Source organism: Jatropha curcas, chromosome 5, assembly GCF_041381405.1.
Source record: "Jatropha curcas cultivar XTBG-Jc1 chromosome 5, XTBG_Jcur_1.0, whole genome shotgun sequence".
NCBI lineage: Eukaryota > Viridiplantae > Streptophyta > Magnoliopsida > Malpighiales > Euphorbiaceae > Jatropha > Jatropha curcas.
The window spans coordinates 20,234,139-20,259,542 of NC_143155.1; the positions used below are offsets into that span (position 1 = coordinate 20,234,139).

At 31.5% G+C, this 25,404-nt stretch overlaps 3 protein-coding genes and 1 non-coding gene across 5 annotated transcripts; 1 reads left to right on the forward strand and 3 right to left on the reverse strand.

The window, feature by feature from the left end:
* Window positions 1–2,544: 2,544 nt before the first annotated feature.
* Window positions 2,545–6,308, reverse strand: LOC149496358 (Nucleic acid-binding, OB-fold-like protein). Its single transcript, XM_089720929.1, has 3 exons — window positions 5,756–6,308; window positions 5,257–5,463; window positions 2,545–2,930 (listed from the first exon to the last, which is right to left on the reverse strand). The coding sequence occupies exons 1-3, from the start codon at window positions 6,215–6,217 to the stop codon at window positions 2,787–2,789; spliced, it is 813 nt and encodes a 270-aa protein (XP_089577055.1). The 5' UTR covers window positions 6,218–6,308; the 3' UTR covers window positions 2,545–2,786.
* Window positions 6,309–11,851: 5,543 nt separating this feature from the next.
* On the forward strand, window positions 11,852–14,261 carry LOC149496359 (wall-associated receptor kinase 5-like). The gene is made up of 2 exons (XM_089721716.1): window positions 11,852–12,761; window positions 12,854–14,261. Exons 1-2 carry the CDS (start codon window positions 11,876–11,878, stop codon window positions 14,011–14,013), a joined length of 2,046 nt encoding a protein of 681 aa, XP_089577842.1. The 5' UTR covers window positions 11,852–11,875; the 3' UTR covers window positions 14,014–14,261.
* A 99-nt stretch (window positions 14,262–14,360) lies between these two features.
* Window positions 14,361–20,946, reverse strand: MAP2B (methionine aminopeptidase 2B). 2 transcript variants are annotated; one of them, XM_089721717.1, is made up of 12 exons: window positions 20,787–20,946; window positions 20,104–20,272; window positions 19,808–19,844; window positions 19,615–19,722; window positions 19,115–19,214; window positions 18,889–19,034; window positions 18,711–18,802; window positions 18,482–18,576; window positions 17,408–17,504; window positions 15,634–15,777; window positions 15,312–15,529; window positions 14,361–14,706 (listed from the first exon to the last, which is right to left on the reverse strand). In XM_089721717.1, the coding sequence occupies exons 2-12, from the start codon at window positions 20,252–20,254 to the stop codon at window positions 14,596–14,598; spliced, it is 1,299 nt and encodes a 432-aa protein (XP_089577843.1). In that variant the 5' UTR covers window positions 20,255–20,272; window positions 20,787–20,946; the 3' UTR covers window positions 14,361–14,595. The 2 variants fall into 2 exon arrangements, with proteins under 2 accessions (XP_089577843.1, XP_089577844.1); XM_089721718.1 differs by having other exon boundaries at window positions 14,674–14,848.
* Window positions 20,947–22,943: 1,997 nt separating this feature from the next.
* Window positions 22,944–23,050, reverse strand: LOC119370358 (small nucleolar RNA snoR109). The gene has a single exon (XR_005177903.1). It is a non-coding gene; the product is annotated as a small nucleolar RNA snoR109 (small nucleolar RNA).
* Window positions 23,051–25,404: the final 2,354 nt, after the last annotated feature.

A 25,404-nucleotide genomic window follows, 5' to 3' on the forward strand; every position in this document is an offset into this window, starting at 1 on the left:
TATTAATCACAATATTAATGATAAGTTAATAACTTCACAGATTGCATGATAATGAACATGTATTAAGTGTGATCAACAATGTCTAAGTATGAATATTGTTCTCGTTAATGTTAATAATTGAATTATTGGAGGAAATTAAAATTTAATTCCTCTAAATAAACTAACTTAGTCGAGAATTGCTATGGTGTTTTAATCATAACCATATATATTAATTGATTTGAATAATATTGCTAATACAACTATAATTTTATTAATTTAGGTAATAATATTAATGAAATAAACAAGTGCCTAATTTTTTTAAACCTTAGCTTCTGTCACAGTAAATCTTGAGTTTTCTCACAGTATCAGAGTAGTTATTTTTTTTATTTCCATTGAGTAATTTTCTCTCTCATCAGATACAAAATTTTTAATCTATTTCTTTGATTTTCTATTTCATTCTCCCTTTAAAATTTTATTTATAATATTGATATTTTACCTTTAAATTTCAAAATTTCTCTATTGATTCAATCATTCTGGTGTTTCTCTTTTCATTTTGTTAATCGATGTTATCCTTAATTATCATCTTGATTCACATATTATCAATTTTGATTATATCACAAATTGATTAATTTTAATTTTTTAAGTTATTTTCCTTCGTTCATCAATTTCTCTCCCTCGACAATTTCATTGAATTTTTTTTTTTTTTTTTTGCTTATTTACTTGTTAATAATTACAGTCAATTTATTCTTCTTAGCCTTCTTAGCTTGATTCAACATTTCTTGTTTAACATTTGTTTGATATAACATTTATCTACTAAAAAATTGTGTTGGTTTATACTAAATATACTTATAATACTAGTATAATTAAAAAACTACAATTATGATATTATTAGAATATTAATGATTATTAAAATAATTATGATATTAATTATGATTATAATATTAGTTATCTGGTATATGGATAAAAATACTTAAATCATATATGTTATAGATGCAATATTTTTAAATATTGTGATGATAGTATCCAATTTTTCTATTAAATTTTACATTAAAATAAGATCATATTATTAAAATATTAGATAATATGTGGTACAAATAGTTTTAATTTATATACTATCTTATAATAAATTGTTTTTTTATAATGAATGAAATATGATGACTATTGTAAACTAAATGATATATTTAAAAAGAATTAAAAATTATAAAAATAATTCTTTTGTTCAATTCAATTCAAGATTTCAGTTTTTTTATCCTAACTCGATTTAACAAATACACTATAATGTTAATTTTTTCACGCTTTGATGGTACTTTTTTTTTTTTTTTTTTTTCTCATTATACTTTTATGTACATTAAAAATTAGAAACTGTATATATGAACCCAAAACTTTTTTGGAAACACAGAGTTTAAGCATTTCAATCAATTTCTCATGTCATCCTCCTTAATTTTAAAATCTCATATCCTCAAAAAATACTCAACTGTCTGTCAGAAGTAAATTTAAACTCGAAAATATAAAATCTACATCCAAGACGAAGAATTGCAGGAAAAGAAAACTTGAAATGTAATCAATTATATACACCCAACAAAAAGTTGTGAGATTGGACCCAATAATTAAAGTTTTAAATCCTTAATTGCTAATTCTTAGATTTAAGAATAATGACATTACAACTTCTACTCCTTCACCCGCAAAGCCTTCTCAATTCTCATATTGATTTTTTCTTTTTTGAATACTATTTCTTCTCAATTACAGATAATAACAATATCAGCAGCTCTCACAACAGTGAGAAAATATCCATTAGGCTATCTAATATTGAATTTCAAAATTCTGAAATTCAACTGGGAAGATCGTAATTAATGTAATGAATGAGACTACTAATTATCCAAATCCATTTAGAAGGTAATTAAAGAAAAAAATAAGACATTGACGAATACCATTAATTACTCGGTCCGTTCCATTTTAATAGCAACAAATAAACATTTTAACTTATTCCACTTTAAGTGTTCATTTAATATTTTGAGAGTACATTAATTATTTTTTTTCAATTTTACCCATATTTATTACTTATTTCATCCCAGAAAGATAGTTCATTTTCTATTTTCACACAAATTAAAAAAGTAGCAAGTATTATGGTTAAAGAACAACTTTAATCATATAATTTTCCTCTTATGTCCATCTTAAATACACATGAGCAATTATCATATTAAAATAATAAGTTAGAATTAACGAAGATTATTGAAAATAAGATAAATTTAATAAGGATTTAATAGACAATTTATGAATTAACTATAATGCAAAAAAGGAACCTGAGCTATATTTTAATACAAACCAAAAAGAAAAGACGATCTATCTTTTTGGAACAAAGAGATTAAGTGTTTTGTAGCAAAAGTAAATGGGGATGGAGGGAGTAAGTGTTTTGTAGCAAAAGAAAATGGGGAGTTTTTAATTTTAAGGAGGGCAATTCAGACATTCTACCATATATGTTTTATAAAATTAACGTGTTCCAATCATTTTCTTAATTCTTGTAAAAATATCAAATATTGCTATTAAAATGAAATAAAGGGAGTATAATATTTGAACATATTCATTTATTTAGATCAGTCATTACACTATGAGAAAATAGTAGATTATCTTCAATCATCTAGAAAACAATTGACAAAACCTTAACCCTCAGAAACTGGAGCAAATATGAATGCTAATATATTATCATTAATTTCAACAAGTTAGATAAAGAAGGGGGAAATGACAGCTAGGAAAAAATCAGCACCAAGTAATGGAAGAGTACCATCCATAGCATGAAGTTCCAAGTTCAATCAAGAGATATTTGCATTCTTCAGTGTTTTGCACCCCACCACACCGGCTGAAGTCCGCATTAAATGCTCGCCAAGCATAGCCACACAAGAATCATCTGTCTTTAGATGAGGCTGCACTGATTCCCAAATCTTTTTCTTTTGAATCTGCATATATTAAATGGAAGAAGATGAAACAAGAATTTAACTTTGTTGATGCATAAACTAATGCTTTTTGAATGAGTAAATCATTGATATCCTAACAGAAGAAAAAAAAGTACATTTTTTACCTTTGTAACTCAAGTTAATGGTGCTTTTTCTTTTTTCTTTTTTTTTTTTTTTTAAATTTACTTTTGTGACAATAATTTTGAAGCCTAGCATGTGAGAGGTTTTGAGACAGTTTTCTAAGGTAAACCAATATCAGCATTCCCATGGAAGAATTGTTTGGAAAGTTGGGATCTCTCAGAAACTTGTTTGCCAACTCTCAACTGGCAAAAATTTAGAGAAAAGAAAAGCCATGAGAAAAGGTATCACATGAAAATCAAATAAAGGCATTACATAATAATTTTTTAGGGTCCGTCAAAATAGATAGTCATTTGACATAATTGACATTTTGGATTTGACACCATGTTGATTATTTAATTGGAATACAAATGCAAATGCTCAATCATTTCAAAGTATTACCTACCCAAATAGACCCCAAGGTAATACTTGAACTAGTCAAAGTTCAAATTTGAATACTTTGTAACTTATAAAGTCTTTTTTTTTTTTTTACCCAATTATTGGCTTGTTAAACTTAGTTCCTATTGTGATTAAAGTGTATATAATACCATGATCTGTATGTATATTTTCATATTCGCAAATTACAATTATGAATTAATTTATTGTCAATTGAACACATGATCTCACTGAAAAAGAAAAACCTGGCTCTAGCTCCAGAAGTGTTAGAACATTTGGGTAAATGACACTGAGACTAAGACATTTTTGTTTTTGAACATGTATTTGGCTAATGATATTAAACCACAATATTTTAAGAAGGCATTTTCTAATACTTTTCTAATTACTTTGGATTTAGTTTCATGGGTTTTTTCTGTACTTGGTTGATATATTCTAAATTTTAGTTTCATTCCAATTCATGTAGTTATTTGGTGCCATAAAGTACAAACCAAAGTCATAATGCATCAGAAGTTACACTGTCTTAGAAACCATAGAGAATCATGAAGCTCAGTCTGCATTAACCAGGAAAGGTCTAAGCTTTTAGTTAGAAAAGTTGAAAATTATTTCACTAGAAAAATATAATTGAACTGAAAGCAAAATAGCCCAAAGCACATTCAGCCACATTCCACAAGATAATGAAACTTAACAATGTTACTTACCTGTTTGATTCTGATAGCTGTTTATAAACAGAAAGTAATTTGTTTGTCAAAGATTTTTATTCTGCTAAATATCTGTATGCAGAATGAACTTCCTAGATATTTGGCTGCGGAACAAAGTTTTGAAACCAAGAACTTTTTGAAGGACTTTAGATTTAAATTAAGAGAGAAAATGGAGTATAGATGGATTATTTCCTTAAGCTAAGTGGAAAAACAGAAAGATAGAAACTGAAAAAGGACTTACTTTTCAACGCAATTGGTCCCCAAATTAGTGGTAAAGGAATTCGATATTGTTATAGGAGCATTTGGTGTGAAATTGACAAATTTAAACTACTTTATCATAACATGCGAGCATTTCTCACATATAATGTTATGAAGAATTTTCCAATATAAATTACGGTTACGATATAAATCAATAACTTTGTTCTCTCTATTAATTTTTCCACCTGCCCTACCATGCCCATGGATGGGGAAAAAAAAATTTCCCTCCCCCCACTTCTTCATTGATTCTTCATTTTGCAGCAAAAAGTTTCTAAAAACTTCCTAAGTTTTGATTCTTACCAAAAAAAAAAGCATAAGGTTAATCCACAAGATCAGAGGTTCAAGGACATAAGAATCAACCTACTGAGATCCCAAATTTCATATTTCATATTTCAATGGACATAGAATTTAGGAATGATCCATCAAGTTCAGGATCAATCCTGAATTAATGGTCAGATTACACCAATATTAATCCACTTTATACCATTTATTCCGAGAGGGACAAATTCAATGTTTTTTAAATTCAAAGTGAGAGAGCGAGAGAAATATTTTCATTCAGAATAAGTTTACCATTCAATTGAAGCAAGAGCTTTTGATAAAGAAGTCAGACTATTACACAAACACAGATTTTCTAGTTAATCTATATCAATTTTTCTAGCCAGAATGCAAAGTCTTCTATTCCTAGTTAAATATGTGCATATAGAACAAGCTCAGAGTATCCAATGCATATTAGGAATTTCAAGCTTTTAAAAGTTTCCAAGAGACAGAACTATAGAGAATAAAGAAGCAAACCATATTGCATGAGGAAAATAGTTACCATAAGGATATATATGCTAAGAAAGGAATAATTGAATTTGAACCTGGTTAGGAGTGGCAGGATCAGGTTGATTTTCTTTATCATCTTCAGAGCCAAACCAAATCCTTTCCCCTGGAATGGAACCCTCGGGAGGCTCAAGAAGCTCAACGTTCTCATGAGAAGAATCAGAAGCAGCCATGAGCATTCCGCTTGACTTGACTCCCCGCATGTTCCTGGGCTTGAGGTTTGCTAGCACCACTACATTCCTATCCTGTATAATTCATTGTAATGAGAGAATCAAAGGCCTAATGTTCAAATTTGTCCCAATATGTTTGTACCTTTTCAATTGAATCCTATAGTTTGTTCTTGTGTCAATTATAATCCAATGTGAGAATTTAGTATCAATTATACCAAAAACAAATTGAGGAGAAATTAATATTGTTTCCTCGTTAATTTAGTCCTTAATCTCAATTTTAAGAATTTGGTAACTACCAGTATATAACAGCTAAATTGATAATACGGTGACAATGAGTATATGCAAGCATCCAATTCAAAATATAGACCTGAAGGCCGTCGAGAGCAATGTACTTTACAAGGCCGCTGCAAATGATACGGGGCTCTGCCTCGCCCACATCCACCTCCTCCACGTAGAGAGAATCGGCCTCCTCGTGCCTCCAGGCTTTGATAATTCGGCCAACCCTTAAGTCAAGCATCTTAGCTGCATCTCTTATTCTAGCACCATCTCCAACAGAACCTGATTCAGCTGATGTTGTGGCCGCGGAGGTGGATACTGTGGCTGGCGGCTCTTCGGCATTAACATTAACATTTCCGGTGGTGCAAAAGCAAGGAAACCGATCATACCTTGGCGAAAATGGCGTTGTTGACGTCTTGATAATAAATTGACGGTTGCGAAGAGCATTAATACATGTTAGACTGCGAATGCCTAAACTAACTTTGCCGCCTTTTATAATCTTAGCCGCCGCCGCCGCCACTGCCACCGCCGAGTTTGCAGTCGCTGTCGCCATAAACTATGGCAAAAGTTCCAACTAACTTGTGCTCAACTGAAAGCTTCAGAATGGGGCTTGCGCTCCAAATTTTGTAGATAAGCCCGTCAATGTTCTGTAGCTTTCCACACTGAGAAGATAAAGCCCATTACTTTTACTGTCATAAATTGAGTATACATATTTTACTACTCAAATATACTCCAAATATTCAAATATATACTCCAAATATTTTCGTGGTAAAATACTCCAAATATTCAAATATAATTAACCTATTTTGTTTATTTTCAGAAAATAATTAAATTAGAAAACATCCCTTAAATGGTAAAAAAAATCAATAAAAAATATTTTTTTATCTAAAAGAGAATTAAGTGATTTTAAAATAAAATTCATTTCCATAGGCATAGGGTGGGACTGGGAGCCCTGAAATGGCCCCAGCCCCCTGCTCAAAATTTTTCTTTTTTCAAATCTGTTAAAAGAATTGGTGATTTTTTTTTTTTTTTAATTCTGCTAACTCTATCTGTATTTTTAAATAGGATTTTAAATAGCTTTTAGCATTTTGACCGGTCAAAATATTAAATTCTATTTTTCATTGCATGCTAAACTCTATTTTTCATTGCATGCGTTTGAACTTAACCTCTAAAAACTAATTTTTGGAGGTTAAGATAATGTTTTATAAAAAATTAACTTACATGATGTTTCACTTTTACCCTTCTATAAAAAGCTAGTGAAACATATAAAAAGTTAGGATCTGTTTGGCAATACTAGTTGTTAGCTGTTCTAATAGCTTTTAATTGTTAGATATTAGTTGTTAGCTGTAAAGTGTTTATGTAATGGTTTATGTAACGTCTCATTTTTCTATGTCTGAAATAGTAAGTTGTGACATCCTACTGAATCGAGTCGTTGCTTAGAGTCGAGTTGGGCTGATCCAAAACCCAGTTCGAGCCATTAAAGTCCAGAGGGGGGTAGAATGGGATGTAACTGAAATAAGGAAAAGAAGTGGACTTACTTGAAGAAAACAAAAATATCAAAGTATAAGGATTAGGACTTATTTGCACTAAAATATAATGCTTAGGTATTAAGTTGTAACATATTGATACTTGAGGTACCATTTGGTAATTTTCACATAAAAATCAATGATATTTTGGAGATGTACCCGTGAGTTCCATTTCATTTTCCTTTCTTCATCCTTATCTTCATCTCCTTCATCTACTTTCCTCTTCCACCTTCCTTCTCCATCAATTTTAATGGTAGTGAAGATTTTAATGGTAAGTAAGCCTTAACTTCAACTTCTATTCTATCCAAGTAAGTAAACCTACTTAATGATATGATATGTATATGATATGCTGATCTGTTTGGTATGGGCGGTATATAGATCATTGGATTGAGTGCTGATATGGAATGGGTAAATTAGTTGGTATGGATGTTCATTTGGGAGAATCACGTATAGAACATAAGCTAGTAAGTGCTAGCCGATTAACAAAGAAGCAAATTGAGTTGTAACTATTATGAGATTTGTAAGTGTTGAATGCAAGTGAATTTCGTGGACGAAATTCTTTAAGGGGGGGTAGAACTGTAACGTCCCATTTTTCTATATCTGAAATAGTAAATTGTGACATCCTAATGAATCGAGTCGTTGCTTAGAGTCAAGTCGGGCTGATCCAAAACCCGTTCGAGCCATTAAAGTCCAGAGGGGGGTAGAATGGGATGTAACTGAAATAAGGAAAAGAAGTGGACTTACTTGAAGGAAACAAAAAGATCAAAGTATAAGAATTAGGACTTACTTGCACTAAAATATAAAGCTTAGGTATTAAGTTGTAACATATTGACACTTGAGATACCATTTGGTAATTTTCACATAAAAATCAATGATATTTTGGAGATGTACCCGTGAGTTCCATTTCATTTTCCTTTCTTCATCCTTATCTTCATCTCCTTCATCTACTTTCCTCTTTCACCTTCCTTCTCCATCAATTTTAATGGTAGGTAAGCCTTAACTTCAACTTCTATTTTATCCAAGTAAGTAAACCTACTTGAATTTCATAATTGAATCATTTGGTGATAGTTTGAGATGATTCATAAGAATTCTTATGTATAGGAGAGGTGAGCCAAAGGTAGAAGGAAGCTAAAAAGAAGAGCTCAAGCTTGTTGGAGTGAAGGTGTGCTATCTCTTTTAGTTTAATTAAGTTCCTTTTATGAGAATTTGTGTGGTGTGTTGATAATGAGAAGATATGTTGCTTAATGTTGAGTGAGAGGACTGGAAATGGTGAGAAAGCATGGAATGAAATGAATAAATGAAGTAAATATTGAGTTTATACTGAAACAGGTTTTGCTGGAAAAGTAACCAGTAACTTCACCATGATTTTGACCCTATTTAATGATGGAATTAGGAAGTTTCATAGAAGAGTTATTTGTTCCTCTATGTGTTAGCTTTCCATGGGTTTTTGAATCACCCAAATCAGAGTTATAAATTGAGAGATATGACCAAAATAGTACAGACTGCGCAGGCTGAAAACACGACGCGCGCTCGCGAATTGTGCCTGTAAACTCTCTGACTCTCATTTTGTGCTTCTCGCACTAGCGAATTTCATTGTGCGCTCGCGAATCTTGCCTGTAAACTCACTGACCCTCATATGTGCTTCTCACGCTCGCGACTTTTCATGGCGCGCTCGCGACTTGTGTTTTGATGCTCTTTTGGACCTCTTTTTCTATGCAATTGTATTCCTTTGCTCAACTTGTATGCCTCCAATCATGTTAAAACAAAAAGACAACATGAACACATGTATAAACACAAAATGCAAGCATGCAAATGATGTGAAACTAACATGACACAAGTTGCCCGCTTGGCGAGGCTATCAGCATACAGGTAAGCAGTATGGTTTATGAAATTATGAAGCAGTTAATATGCTTTTGTTTTATACTATTGACATACCGATAATATGCTCCATTGAGGTTAGGTAGAAACCACGTAGATAAGGCTATGTCACGACATAGGATAGCAGATCTACGCCCCATACAGTTTGGTACTCCGGCTACAGGCCGTTGAGTGGATGTGATTATATAATGGCCATAGTAGCCCAGTCATATAGTATTCATTCAGTTTCATACAGTACCTCTTATCACTTTGGTTTCACTATAACCTTATGGAGCTATACAGTTATATTGACTACAAATTGCATAATCATACAGTATAATGAGCAGCAAGTACGATAATGAAAGTATCATGATATGTGTGCTTACATTCCATATGTGATTACATGTTGATTTATACATATGTATGTGCTTACTTGTTTCTTTATTCGTTGCGATATTCACTGAGTTTTAATAAAAGTTGCAGAATTCATACAGCATAAGGAATATCAGGTAAGATCATGAAAGTATAATGTTATGTGTGATTACTCGTGTATTTATTTAGTGCTTATGGAACCATACAGTTATGAGATTTTATTCTTTATAACTTCTATGATGTGACTAAAAAGTGCATAAGTCATACAGTATAATGAACAGCAAGTAAGACAATGAAAATATAATGTTGTGTGTTCTTACATGTTTATTTATTTAATTCATACAGCATAATGAACAGCAGGTAAAATCATGATAGTATCATGATATGTGTAATTAAAGGTGAAAGGTTCATGTAAAGGAGTTATGAGATAATTAGAACTAAATTATTTATGTTATGACTGAGAAGTTGATTCTTTGCAATAAAGGTACATTTATGTTGAAATTTACTAATTCTGAGAGTATCAATGCTTTTATGAACTTTGTATGTTAAGTAAGTTGTCATCGCACTTTATTAAGTATGTGAATTATGAGCACCACTGAGTTTTATACTCAGCGCGTCGATTTTTATCACGCGTATGTTGGAGATCGTGGTTACAACTTGAAGACTTGAAGAGTACTATCAAAGCAGAAGTGACTAATTTGGGAGTAGTAGATTGAGAGTTATATAATTAAGAATTATGGCATGTACAATTATTACATTTGTTAGAGCTTATGTGATTGGAAATATAAGTGAAGCATGTAATTATTTTGGCATAAGTATTTGGAGATAAGAATAATACTTATGAAATGATTGAATATGAAATATTTTACTATAGTTGGTATGATTAGTTCATGAAGACTTGATATAGATCATGAATGCAATTAATTGCTGGATATTAAATGCTATTGAGGATTTATACAGTTATGAATATATATATATATATATATAGTGTTATTGTGTTATGATGATTATACAGTATGATATCAGCATGACAGGACATAGGTTCAACCAAATTATAGTGTCTCGGCTCGGTTCATTCGGGTTAACGGGTGGACCGGGAAGGAATGTTACAGTTTAAAGCAAAAGTGTTCGGTAAAACTAGATACTTGATTAGCTGGTACAATTAAAATGACAAAAAATGACATTAGAGTATTGACTTAAAATTTTAAATTATGGCCATAGAACTGAAATAAACTAATTGATAAAAAAATAATATATATATATATAAGTGTTTTTTTTCTGAATTATTACCATTTTTTTTTTCAATTTTTTCTCTAACAAAAGATTATTTCTTATAAAATTAAAATGAAAAGGCGAGGATTTTTTTCTAATGTAATTTAATTTTGATAACATGCTCTTATCCTTGTCTTAAGACAATAGAAATAAAATAATTAAATATTTAAAATGACATATATTCCTTTAAGATTTGAGAAAGAAAAATTAAATAAATAACAAGAGTACCAAATTAAAGAAGTGTTATTGCAAGTAGAATTGTAACTTTAAGAATAGGGAAAAACAAAACAAATGGATAAAAGTCAAAAAATAAAATTTAAAACACTAAACGTTAAGGATTTAACGTTTGAGGAAACGCTCCCCTTGTTGCAAATATTAAGTTACTGAATTGATATATAGTGTTTTGACTAAAGTCAAACACTGAACGCTCTCTAAAACATTGCAAAACAGGCTCTTAATCTAGATAACATTTAACTTTTAGCAATTGAACTAACTTTTAGTAGTTAAGGTAACGTTTTACATTTAGCGTTTGAATTAACTTTTAATTAACTTTTAGAGATTAAGGTAACATTTTATAAAAAGTTAACCCAGATAATATTTAACTTTTAACTACAGTTAATTTTTTCGAACATACCCTGAATCTCAATTCTCCCACTATTCCGCTTTTTAAAGAGTAAATAAAATATTTTCTAGATGAAATAAAGGTGAATTTCACCTCTAAATTTAATTAGCAGAATAAAAATAGAAAATGAAATTTCATATTTCCAAGTCCAAACTATTTAATTTTCTTCTAGTGCTAGGAATGAAAGACTTTTAAATATAGGAACATCAATAAAATTATCTATTTATTTTTAAGCGTCCACTTGACATTTCAAGGCTAAATTTATGTTTGAACTCGAATTGCTAATTTCTAAATAATTATATTACAGTGTTAAAAAAAAAGTTTAATTAAATAATTTAATTAGACATGTGATGTAAGTCTAAAAGTTGCCAATGCAGATGAAAGGCACTTGCGTATGGAATTAAGTTATGAGTCATTGATACCGTATTATTGTTGAAAAAATCAAAGGCAATTGGCAATTGGGTAAGTCGGTCAAACTAAGCAGTCAAAGTTGAACTTAGCCATGACAAGTGGACTCAATCTCCAATGCTAAAAAAAAACCACACCATGATCCAACCATTTCATGCAAGAAGGTGAACAAATTGCAGACCAGTCTCAACTTTTCTCCCAGAAATTAAAATCCATGGAGCCATCATCATTCTACAGCCTCATCATCTGCTTCTTTCTGTTTCTAATTCAACAACCATCAAACTGCCAACAGCAATATCTTAGCAACCAAACTACTCCTGGCACTGATTACAAAGGATACCTGTGCAATGGATCTAAACTGTCATGCCAATCTTTTGTAACCTTTCTGTCCCGCCCGCCATATGACTCCCCAGTCAACATTTCATCTCTTTTAGGTTCAGAAGCCCAAAGCATATCCCTAATCAACAACGGTATATCATCCACAGAAAAATTTCCTTCAGAGAAACTGGTCATGGTTCCTATTTCTTGTTCTTGTACTGGTACTTTATACCAGCATAGCACTTTCTACTCCCTTAGAAGTGGGGATAATTTTTCTAAAATAGGCAATTACGATTACCAAGGGTTGGCAACTTGGGAAGCCATTGACAGTCAAAACTACTATGATGGAGCTGCTCTAAGAGTTGGGGATCCAGTGATGGTTCCAATAAGATGTGCATGTCCAAGTTCAAACCAAACTGCAAATGGGGTGATCGCTTTATTGATGTATATGGTGAGAGATGGAGATTCGGTTGCTTCTATTGGCAAAATTTTTGGTGTTGATGAAGCAAGCATATTAGAGGCTAACGTGTTGTCAAAGAACAGCCCTATTTATCCCTTTACACCTATTCTGGTTCCACTTAAAAGCCAGAGCTGCAAGGCTAATCCGGGGCAATTCTTCTGCCATTGTCTTCTTTATGATTCTCTTGCAAATGAAAACGTACAAGGTCTCAACTGCAAAAAAGACAGCAGAAAGTTTCCACTCAAACTGCTTATAGTATTAGGTCCCTCTCTAGTCTCATACATACACTTGAAATCAATCAGTTTTTCTATATGACACAAGGGATTCTAACTTGTCAATGTTTTTCCACTTCAGGTATTGGCATTGGCATTGGACTCTTATGGTTGTTTCTATTTGTCTTCAAGTCATATCAGTTCCTCAAGAGAAGAAGATACATAAGGCACAAAAAGAAATTGTTTGAGCAAAATGGTGGCCTCTTGTTACAACAACGCCTTGCATCTTGTGGAGTAGGTGAAAAGGCAAAACTATTTACTGCAGAGGATCTGCAGAGAGCAACTGACAACTATAACCAGAGTAGATTTCTTGGTCAGGGAGGTTTCGGCACTGTTTACAAGGGAATGTTACCAGATGGAAGCATAATTGCTGTTAAAAGATCAAAAACTATTGACAGAAGCCAAATTGACCAATTCATAAATGAGGTTGTGATTCTATCTCAGATAAATCATCGGAACATTGTGAAGCTTTTAGGCTGTTGTTTAGAAACTGAATTTCCATTATTAGTATATGAGTTCATTTCCAATGGAACTCTTTCTCATCATATCCATAAGGAAAATACAGAATCTTTGATTTCATGGGAAGATCGCTGTCGAATTGCCAGTGAAGTTGCTGGAGCAGTAGCATATATGCATTCTGCAGCTTCTTTTCCAATCTTTCATCGCGACATCAAGTCTTCAAACATACTTCTTGATGACAAGTACAGTGCAAAAGTTTCGGATTTTGGTACTTCAAGATCAATCTCATATGACAAAACTCACATAACCACTATAGTACAAGGCACATTTGGATACTTAGATCCTGAATACTTCTACACAAGTCAATTTACAGAGAAAAGTGATGTGTACAGTTTCGGGGTTGTGCTAATCGAGCTTTTAACCGGAGAAAAGCCTATTTCTTCTACGAGAGCTGAGGATGAGAGAAATCTTGTGGCACATTTCATATCATCAGCCGAGAAGGATCGCCTTTTCCAACTCTTAGAGCCTATAGTCGCCATAGAAGCAAGGAAACAAGATATTAAGGCCATTGCTAAGCTTGCAATGAGATGTCTAAGTTCAAATGGTAAAAAGAGGCCAACAATGAAAGAAGTGGCAATGGAGTTAGATGAACTAAGGAAGTCACAAACATCCATAGAGATGAGTCGAGAGCTTTCATTGAGCGATGAAGCATCATCAATTGTGTATGCCTTTGGTGAAACTGCAGAAGAAGAATATACAGAGATGGAAACTCTCTCAATCTAGATGTGATCAGCCTAAACCTGCCAATTTTAGTCATCATAAACCATGTTCTTACTTAGTATAATAAAACCAAAAGTATGATTTGAAGAGTAAGTGAAATAGAGAGATAAAATATTTGAAGTTTCAGAAAAGAGGTGAAATATGCATCACAAGAAACCTAAGAGTAGGTTTTCATGACATTGACAATGGAGTTATATATTGTATATGTATATTAACAATTAAATACTAGCTAATATTCAAAAAGAAATTAAGTAATTATTTTTTAGCATCCATTATTGAAGTAAAATTTAGTATGACACAAAAAATATATTTTTCAAGCTAAAGCAAAATTAGAATTGAACAAGACCAGATAGCACAAACCAGCCCCTGCCTCACTTAGTTTGCAGGTATTGGTTACTAATAATTCCAATGATGAAATATATTCATACATAAAATATCATTTCATTTCTTCTCTTCCTTTTCCAGCTTTACCAAGAGTTCAATAACATAAGGAAAATCAGTCGTTACAGAACAGACATAAAACATAAATTTGAGATTCGGCCAAATCTATTACATTCAAGCAGGCATTAAAATTTAACTCCAGCATTAATAGTCATCTCCTCTTGATATAACTTCCTTGCAGGTTGGCCGTAGCAAGATAGTATGCTCAAACTGGGATACATAGCTTCCCTTGATATCACAGAGTGGAGGATACGGCTGCCAAAAAATAACATAAGCAAGAAAAATGACATTATTCGTAATTCACAACAAAGCAACAAACTAAATCGAAGACAAGGTCAAAGTAAATGGGTTAATCGTTGCTGAGTCCGTCCCACCAACTTGGACAAAATAATTCAACCTGCATATTAAAATATTTATTCTCAATCTTCTCTTTTTTTCTCTTCCTTTTTTTCTTTTTTTTTTTTTAAAAAAAAAATTGTTAATACATGAGATTTTAAATTATTGCAAGATTCAAAATAGTTGGAAGAACAAATTCATGAAGGAGCTCAATGGATAAAAACTCTTACATTTAGCAATGAAAATAAGGAAATTTTTCTCAGCAAGTTTATGAATCGATACTCAAGGCAAATTGAAAGCATTATATAGAAGGTATAATAGACGAGTTGGCCATATTGGAATCAAATGTTAAAACATAACTACTCCAGTGACCAGACAAAAATATTTACTTCATCAAGGAATCTGAATTCCAAATGCATTGGCGAGAAAGAGAGGTCGGAGGGTGTTCTCTTTTTTCCTGTTTTTTGTGGTGGGCAGGTGTTGGGGGAGGGGGGAGGGAATGCTAGAAGGAACTAGAGAAATACCTGAACAATTCCTGCATCACACAAATTCTTTAATGCCATCAAATATTTAGTCTCCCCTAGGCGGTCTAAATACCGTCTACAGAAGGCCAATGTGGAGAAGCTCTTATTGATTGTTGCTAGCAGTTGTTTTGCTCTTGGCAGCCTCAGTGGAATATGGCCAACATCAAAATTTTTCATGTAATGGCTGCACTCCAGATCTTCTCTGACATAGCCTTTTCCTGCAGATGATAGTAAATATCAAATTAATCTATTGATCACGGTGCTAACTACGATCTCTTTCAAGAAGATATTTTAATTCCCTTCCAAAAGAAACTAAAATTACCTGTTGATGCAAATGTTTCGATTGCAAAGAATTCACCCTCTTCCATTTTTGTTTGCTCTCCTCCTTTAACAATTGGAACTGATTTTCCAGCATGGATCTGATAGCGCCCAATGCTGTGTCCATTCAAGTTTCGGATACTTTTAACTGCCAATAACATTTCAATTTCATGTCAAAATGGAGACATGTATGCATGAGTGATTAAATAATAAATTTACAGATGTAGGTGGTATTACAAGCAAATTCATAGTTGAACATAAATATAACAATGAACTACCGAAGGGTATAAAACGTCCCCATTCACCAATACCACATTAAATGATATAACTAAGACATATTACATTACTGTGGAAGCATGAAGCAATGTCAGATGTGCAGGGGGAAAAAAGGAGGACAATCAATTAACATTCCAAGCTTCAGTAATATAAAAAGCATGGATAATAATAACAACTCAGCCTTAATCCCAAACTAGTTGAGGTTGGATACATGAATCCTTTGTTTCCATTCCGCTTTGTCCATAACTAAGTCTGCACTGATATCAAGAAGTAGCATGCATTGAAATTTAGTTGCATCATAAAGAACAGTTAAATCTATTCCAAACCTAGACCTGAACTCTAAAACAAACCAAATGACCTAGAAAAGGGGAATTTTTAGTATTTTGGACTAGTGAAGTTTGGGTCTCATTTGCTCTGTCATCTTTCAAATATGATAGAATGGTCTTTCAACTAACACGCTATTCAGCTTAGCAAATCTATGCACTTCAACATGAGTACTAACCAGATAGACAAACATGTATGGCTTAACAAGCATTGAAATGACAGCTTCAGCTATACTGAAATAAAGTATTCTAACAATGCCTTATTGATTGAGAAACATCACACTTTTTGAGACAAAACAAGAAATAAAATTATCTTGCTTATTCCCCGAAGATCTTTTTGATTTATTCAGAGTCATGGTAAAAGATTTAATAGGGAAAGATAAAATTTTTATTAGGGAAAAAAAAACAAAGCGAGAAATAAAATTATCATTAAGAAATGAAAAACTTATAATTTCACAAGTATGATGTACACCTTTTTTCTTTTTTTGTTAATAAAAGATTGTACTTTTAGGTGGCAACAACTTACTACTTTTAAATGCCAAATGTGATGCATGCAATAGCTTATTTATAATTTAAAGTGAAACTAAAATGGACAAGTGTGCGTGCAACAGTCAGTGCAGGCTTCTTTGCTTCCCAAATAGACCCAGCACTGTTGAAAAACTGCAATACCAAATAGTCCCCGAGTCAGTCTAGATTCTTTTTGCAGAAAAGAAATCTACAGAACAGTGGGATACCAATATATATCATACACTGCTCACATGCTTTTGTCATGTACTTTAAGACAAAAAGTTTAAGCAACATTCAAACATGTTTTGCATCCCATCCACCTTCTCTTCCATTGTTTAAAACATGTTTCCCAGATATGTTGCAGTTGCAGGAGATTAAAACAAACATTGCGTGTTAACAACCGAGATCAATTCCATGATATAAGAAGACAGGCAGGATAAAGTTCATAATCACACCAATCATACAGCATGTACACATAGATTGTCTAGAAAAATGGGAATCCTGATTTCAAGCTTAGTAAACAATTGTTCCAATATCTCAAATAATTCTAATTGAGAAATAGAAGTAGAAATTATATGGCCAAACATGGGACAAAGCAATTTTCCATGTGCTAAAATATACTCAACTATGAAAAATATACATCATCTGTCAAAACCCAGATAAATGCTGTACCTTGAAACACCTTTCCATTAATTTCAACCTCGTATGATTCCATGACCTCTTGGATGGCAGCACCAACATCACATAGACGTACATCAATCCCTGACTCCTGAACAATCAAATCACATTCAGCGAATGGTAACTATTACAAGTAAGTGCACGTGAGTAGACAGTCTTCTAAGTGCTATAAGTTTCACAAACATTGATTTTAGGAAGAGGCTAGGATTATCTTTTACAACTTATCAATAAATTCCATGCAGGGATTAGTCAAATACATCATGTTTAGAAACTCATTAATAATAATAATTCGGGTAAGAGAAAAAAGACATGAGGAAGAGAAAATAGCAGCCCAAAAATTTACATTTCCTTTCCACTGGAGAACAAATGCATTTTGTTAGGCCCAGAAAAAAAGGAGAAGGAACTCAGAAGTGTCTACAAAAAACTAAGAAGATGCTACTGTTTCATTTCCCTCCCTTTTCTTTGTTCCAACTTTACCAAAAATACAGTTGACAGATAAGGATAAATGATAGAAGAAAGATATAAACATGAAATCCACACAAATGAAGTTTACCACTTTGTTGTGTGCTCTACTAAGTGTGAAGTTGGGGAAGTTTGGGATAATTAAAGCAATGCAACAATGAAACTAGGTAGCAGTCCGGGTTGGGAAACAGTATCTGATGTATTTTAGCAGCTACATTAGACAGAACATAAGTGTGTGAGCAAGAGCAAAGAGGAGGGGAAAGCAAAAGGCTAGATTTCACAGTATTAATAAAGACTCAACTTTTCCTGACAAGTAGCACAACCCAGAGTATGAAACTTTCAAATTAACATCAAAATATAATTTTGATGTTGAGAAAATAAATGCAAGACTCATAGAGAACTCTAGACTCGATTAATAAATAAAAAGCTTTTTCTCTGTTGAACATCAAGAATTGACAATAAACTCCAAATAGATCTCTCTTTTCTTTTTTAACGGAAGTCCTAGTAATTCAAAACTAAGAATCAGATGAAAACAAAACCCGTTTTTAATTGACTGCGGAGTACCAAATAAATGGAGTTAAACTGTATGGGTATATGTTCTAGCACCTTGATACCCGTATTGGTTGCCTCTCGCGAAGCCTCAAGTAGCGGGTCATACATAGGGTTGAATGCCACTGTAAATGCACAGTCCACAATATACCCTGCAAATCCAATCAACAGCATTTGAAATAATCCACCCATTTAAAAAATAGTGGCAGCGTGTTGCATCCACAGTTCAACTCTAACAACTGTGTAAGATTAGAACCCACTAAATTAAGACTGCAAGAGCTTTTACCATCAATATGTGTTCCAAAATCCAATTTCATCACATCATCATACTGAAGCACAGTATTATCCCCTGAATTAGGGGTCCAATGAGCAGCAACCCTAACAATAAAGGAAAATAACTTCAATAAGGGTACAATTATGAGGAAAATATTTAATTCCACAATGTACCCACAGAAAATGTTCACCAGTTCAAAGAACATCCAGTAGGAAATGCAATGCCTGCTTGTAGACCATTCTCTGATATTAACTTGCGAACCGTATTCTCCAAGGTTTCACATAAGTCAGTCATTAACATTCCAGGCTTCAAAATGCCTTTGATGTACTTCCGAACCTAACACCCACAGACAAAATGTCAAGCAAATTTCACAAAGTATTAAGCAACAATAGTTACAAACACAACCTAATGGCAACCTGACGATGAACTTCTGCTGCTTGGCGAATAGAATTATAAATGGGTTTTTCAAGGCGCTCTAACTCTCTCTTCTCTTCAGATGTGGTCCTCCATAAATTACTGAGACATAAGTTCCCAATTATCAGTTCAACAAAGAAAGCAAACAAAAGATGCAGAATTCACTTAAAGGATACTAATTTAGAGTTGAGGATGGCGATGGGAAAATTCATTGACAACAGTCATCTTGATTTCAATATATTTGAATCTGAAAGGAAAAATCATCACTCATCCATTAACAAGTTCACTCAATTTCAGTTCTATTAAAGTGAAAAATGACTGGTGAAGTATCAACTAATAACAGTATGGATCTATGAAGTTTAATGAATTTTGCTATTTCTCAAACACGTTCAGCCAACAGAGTTACACAATAACTCAACATGAGCAACAGCATAGCATATGCTATCTTGTACACATAATGAATTGGACTAGGTTGTGGTCAAGGAGAACAAAATATACTCACTCATCTCTGTACTGTTGAATTTCACCCTCAGGAAACTCTGCAGATGGAAAAAGATCAACAACGGGAACAGAGGGTGGATCAGTTTGTTGTGGCAATTCCTTCTTTTTCCTGTGGAATACCGGATAAGACATTATTGACTATCAAGTTAAAAAGTTAGCATCCGTGATCTATCAAGAAAGAAAAAGGTCCTCACTTGCTTTTATTTTTCTTCTTTTTCTTCTTTGCAACTTCTGCAACCAAAAAAAAGGTTCTAGCTATATTATAAACTTCTGGGCAAGTTTTGAGGACTGAAATATCTGAATATGCATAGTATCTAAGATATGCCTAGTGTCTAAACCGACATAAAAATGTGTTCTTTGTCTCTCAAAAACTTGACTACGTTGCCAAAAAAAAAATCTTTGATCAATCCTTTTCCATTCAAGAAAATCACAAAAAAAAAAAAAAAACAAAAGAAGCAGCATAGTAAAGAAAACCTCTAAAACTAATCACCTTTCCCCTCATCGTCATCTTTTTGTATCGCAGAAGAAGGGTCAGAAGACTCATCATTTTCTTTGCTTATCGAAGTCTCTAAAGTCCCATTTTCTTCTTTTGTCCCATGTTCTTCAATGGAGACTTGATTGTCCACCTTTTCGTCGGCCATTGACAAAGGCCTGTATGGCTGTATGCACAGAGAAATTGACATAGATTTAAATATAAATACATACAAACAAATTAAGGGCTATACCATCTTTTTTTTTTTTCCAAGAAACTAAATGCTATAATAGTTGATTGAATACGAAGAATAAAGTCATAAAATGATTAAAACAAAATGCAAAAAAGCTGTTAGTAAAGTAGTCTATTTAGGAAGAGGAGAAAAAGGATTAGGACTGAACCCTAAACACATAAACCGAGAAGCAGGAGCTATCAAATTTTTGTAATAATGAACTAAACTATACTTCTTTTGCTTCCTGCAATGTTATAAAGTAACAGCCTTTTTTGAATACAAAGTGAAACTTAATTCTAAAGGAAATTCAAAGACAATAACAGAAAACTAAACCGAAAACAGGGGGAAAAAAACAAAAACAAAAAATAATACAAATAAAAAACTAAAAAATGGGATCACCATTGATAATATCTGAAAAATATGGTAGAGAAATCAATCGGAAACCAAGATAAAACAATGAAATTTTTACCTTTAGTCGTTGAAGATCAAAACTTTGGGTCGCGAAAGTTTAATACAGAAAGCAAGCAGAAGGAAACTTTGCTGTTTCTGCTCCACACCCTTAAATAGGCTAATTCACACGATGGACATGCAAAATCTCCTTTTGGTTGCCGAAGACTAAAAGCCCATCGAACTTAAGCCCTCAACTAGGAATAGCACTAGCAACTAGCAGACATTGCAGCTGTGAAATCAAGTGATAGCTTTTGGGCTTTGATCCACTTGAATGAAGACTGTCCACCTATAATTTAATCGTTTTCTTTTAAATTCTTTTTCTTTTAAATTCTTTTAGCAGCTGATTGTGGTTTCTATAGTTTATAAATGGCTCATTAAATCTTACCAAACACCTATAATTTAATCGTTGAGTGTGAAATGGCTATCAATTACTTAAATCAATTAGTTTTGTTCCTACGTGTATTGCACGTTATTACTCGTTAACTTTTACTCGTAAATGTAACTTAGTTAATAATATCTAATTTTCTATTAGTTTTTTGTTGTAAATTATAATATAAACAGTTTATATTAGAGAACGTGATAACTTTAATGCATGAAATTTTCTTTTTTTTTATTTAAGTGTCTCGCTGGAAAATATTTGTAATATTCCTTTATATAAAAATATTCAGACTATCAAAATAAAATTAAAGAATTGGCTAATTAAATTAATATTTTTTATTGTCTAGTTAACGTGATTTAATTTCAGTTAAAAACATATGTAATTTTCATTTAAATATGAAATCAATATAATCAATTAAATAAGATTATCTCAAAATATTATAGAAATTTAGTTTGATATAATGTAGTTTTTGATATAGAACTTTAACAATGTCACTTACAATTAAAACACCTTTTATTTAAATTATAAATATATATAAATATTACGAATCATTGGTATTGTTACAATATTATATATAATAAGAGATGATGAGAAGCATCATATATTAATTTTTTATATGAGATAAATAATTTTAATTTATATTCCATTTACATTATTAATTAAATAGTATCAACTAAAAATATTTTATTTTTAAATAATAAAATTTTATGTCTACTACAAAATAATATAATATACTAAAATATTAGAGAAAAAATATATGTATAAATTGATTTTTCGGTTCAGTTCAGTTCAATTTAGTTCTGGTACGATTTTGATGCAGTTCAGTATGGTTTGGCTCCTATTATCTCAGTTATTTTTTTATTTCCGTTCGGTTTAAACAGTTTCTCAGTTCGATTTGGATCCCATAGAACCCATGTACAGTCCTACTTGACATGCTCAAGCTATTAGTCAACTTGTGATTGTTTCACAGTACGAACAGCTCTAAATATTTATATAAACAATAGGGATTACTCAAATAATTATAACAATAGTTTTTTCGACAGCAAAAGGTAAAGTGTTAGTCATTGAAGTTTGCCTAAATTTAGTATTTTATCCCTTTATTTTGGTAGAACCATATAAAACTATCCTCGAAATAAACCGTTCGGAACATGATGGGGAATGGCATCAGGGAGTCGCTCGTGATAGGCTTCTAATATGATGAGACTATCTAGAGTAGTAGAATGTGAGCACATGAATGAATCAAGACGTACATTGTTAATATAAAAACTAATAATCAAAAATGCTTTTTGGTGAATAGCTTAGAGAGTTTGAGGAACTTTAAAATTAAGTTTACTCGTTTGATTGAGTTGGAAGAACTTTATAATTAAGTGTGCTTTCTCGGTGGAATAGTTTAGAGAGTTGAAAGAACTTTAAAGAACTTTAAAATATGCTCCAACTGAGTTTGGAGGTTAGGAGAAAACCATGTTAGAATAGTTAAAAGATTAAAACCCATTAAGATAAGATACAATTGATAATATGAATTTACTTGGACTTAAACACTGATACTAAAAGGTTATAACAAACCAATTAATTAGCTAATTTCATAATAATTAAAGTACCAGAGAGTTCATCATCAGCATGTAGTCACCGATAGACGCAAACTGCCGGAAGATCAAAGCAGAATGCCTGGAAGGTGACTCAAAAACAAATGTTTCTTTTTTCAATGTAAGAGGAGGGTCTCTCAAAAAGGCTAAATCCTATGCCATTTTCCCACTCTCACCCTCCTCATCGTCGATCGATTCAATAATAAAAGAAAAAAAATGTGAGAAGCTCGGTAAGCAGATATGTCAACAGAGATCTCAGAGAGATCCCATACAACCACCGGCCAGTTAACTTCTCATCAGTCATAGATATAGCTACAGCCGCTTTGGCAAGTCAAGGTAAAGGCTACTGACTCCCTTGCCTTTCCTTGGTACATGTAGCCTTCAGATCAAAACAAAACAGTAAAATTGAAATTTGAGAATTCAAATGGAAGAAGACTCTAAAATAAAAAATAATAATAAAAAAAGATGAAACAACTCAGTTTAACTCATTGAATTTTCAGTTGACAGCTGGAATCGAATATGAGAATCAAAGAAGGGACCGGAGATGGAGACCGGACTCTGGGCGCCGGCTATGAGTTGAGGAAGCAGGAGAACGAAACTGTCTATGAGATGAGATCAAAGAGACGGGCGCAAGCGCGGCGCAGAAAAGAAACGAGAAAAAAAGATAAAACCTAAAGTAACCAAACAAGAGTTTAAAACCACGCAGCATCAAAGTTCGGGTCGGGTCGGCCAACCAAACTTTTTTGTCCAAAACCGAACTTCACCGAAAAGTCAAATTATTTTACAATTAAAAACCGGAAGCGAACTACATGTAGCATCAAACTGCGGTTTCTCCAGTTTTTTCCAATGACCGATTGATTTATTGATTGAAATAATAAAAAAAAACTTTAAGCTGCTGCCAATTTCAAGCTTGATTTTGTCTCTTTTGATGTGGAGAATTGCTAGGTGGATTTGTAAGGAATTTAGAGAGCATTTTTCAAATTTTCATTTGAAATTAATGGTAAAAATGCAAGATTTAAATGGAAAGACAAAGCTTCTTGAATGAACGACCTTTTCTTACTCTTGTCATATAAACTTTTTGGTGATGACACATGAGATTATAATATTACATAAGACTCTTAAATTTTAATAGTGTCACATAGAATTTAATTGTTGATTATATTGTTATATAAATATTGATATTAATTATCATTCAATTCTCATAATTAATACATCTTAGTAAATAACTAGGTGAAGGCTCTCGCATTGGGTAAATTTTTTTTGTTGCTATATATTATACTTTATAGTTTATAATAATTTACAATTTATTTATAATTTATAAATTATTTTTAATGCATTTATATTATTTTCATAATCTACTAGAATTAATGTTTTGAATTACAAAAATTTCAATTTAATTTCACCTTTAAAAAGTTTATTAACTTTAAATATTAAAATATCAATAAATTAAAGTAGTTATTTTGAATTTCAATGATAACTCTAAGAATTAAAGGTACAAATGTTATATTTTATTTATCAATTTTATATTATTGTTATCATGAGAATTTATATTAGGATATAACTACTGTATTGATATATATAATATATCATATAATGGAAAAATTTTTTAAAATTTATTCTACGCTAAAAAAAATTGTGTCTAAAAAATAAAATACAATAATTCAATAATAATTCGACCAACTGTAGAAATAAATATCATAAAAGAAAAAATAAAAAATCAAGAATAGTGTCTAAAAAATAAAATATTCAATTCAATAATAATTCTACCGATTGTAGAAATAAATATTATAAGAGATGAAAAAATAAATAAAAATCTAATGGTTGTTGATCAATATGAAATCCCTTCTTCTATGAAATCTTGGCACAATGACTTTTAAAATACTAGCTGAATTAAACATTCGCTAAAAACCGAAATTTCTTTGTGAAGCTCTTTATAGATTTAGTTAATTCATCAGGATGTATAATATCAATCACTCACTCGACGTCCCTCAATAGCTTAAAGAAGCAAAAAAGAAGTAAAAAGTATCTGAATACAAAAAGAAGTAAAAGAGTATAAGCATCTGAATACAGAAAATTAAATATATATAGTCTATAAACAGAGAGAGAGCTCTTTGAGGTTTGGTAAGATCATTTTTTTTTTTTTTTTGTAATTTCAATAATTTTTATACAATTTCTTTTCGACATAGATACATTTTTTTTCTCTTCTAATTTCTATTACTCTATCAAATTAGGCAGAACTTGATAAATCATAAGAGAAAGTGGTTTATATAAAATTATCATTAAGAATGATATATATATACATATATGATTGAATTTCTATTGTCCATTTTATTTTATTTATTTTATTATTTTTAATATTGTCTAAGAAAGTTTATTAATTCAAAAATAAATTAAAATCAGTGATTTTTAATATATATTTTATTTTCTTTCAATTTTATTATAGACATGAATTTTTATATAATTAGTCTAATGTTTTTAATTTGAAATAGATGTTCTTTAATTTAAATATTTTTCAACAAAATTAATAAATATAAAATTAAAAATAATTTTAAATTATAATTTTTTTAATTAAATTTTATATTTTAAAATATTATTACAATATCTCTAAAATTATAGATAAAGATATTTACTATGCATAGCACAACATGCTACTGGTACAAAAATAAAAAAAGATA

Coding starts and splice junctions, on each gene's coding strand:
- LOC149496358 (XM_089720929.1), bottom strand. CDS start 6,217: ATGGCGACAGCGACTGCAAACTCGGCGGTGGCAGTGGCGGCGGCGGCG. Junction 5,464..5,755: donor TTGCTCTCGACGGCCTTCAG/GTCTATATTTTG, acceptor TGAATTATACAG/GATAGGAATGTAGTGGTGCT. Junction 2,931..5,256: donor ATCCTGCCACTCCTAACCAG/GTTCAAATTCAA, acceptor TAATATATGCAG/ATTCAAAAGAAAAAGATTTG.
- LOC149496359 (XM_089721716.1), top strand. CDS start 11,876: ATGCAAGAAGGTGAACAAATTGCAGACCAGTCTCAACTTTTCTCCCAG. Junction 12,762..12,853: donor CAAACTGCTTATAGTATTAG/GTCCCTCTCTAG, acceptor TTTCCACTTCAG/GTATTGGCATTGGCATTGGA.
- MAP2B (XM_089721717.1), bottom strand. CDS start 20,254: ATGGCCGACGAAAAGGTGGACAATCAAGTCTCCATTGAAGAACATGGG. Junction 19,215..19,614: donor ATTCAACAGTACAGAGATGA/GTGAGTATATTT, acceptor CTTATGTCTCAG/TAATTTATGGAGGACCACAT. Junction 17,505..18,481: donor CAACCAATACGGGTATCAAG/GTGCTAGAACAT, acceptor TTGATTGTTCAG/GAGTCAGGGATTGATGTACG.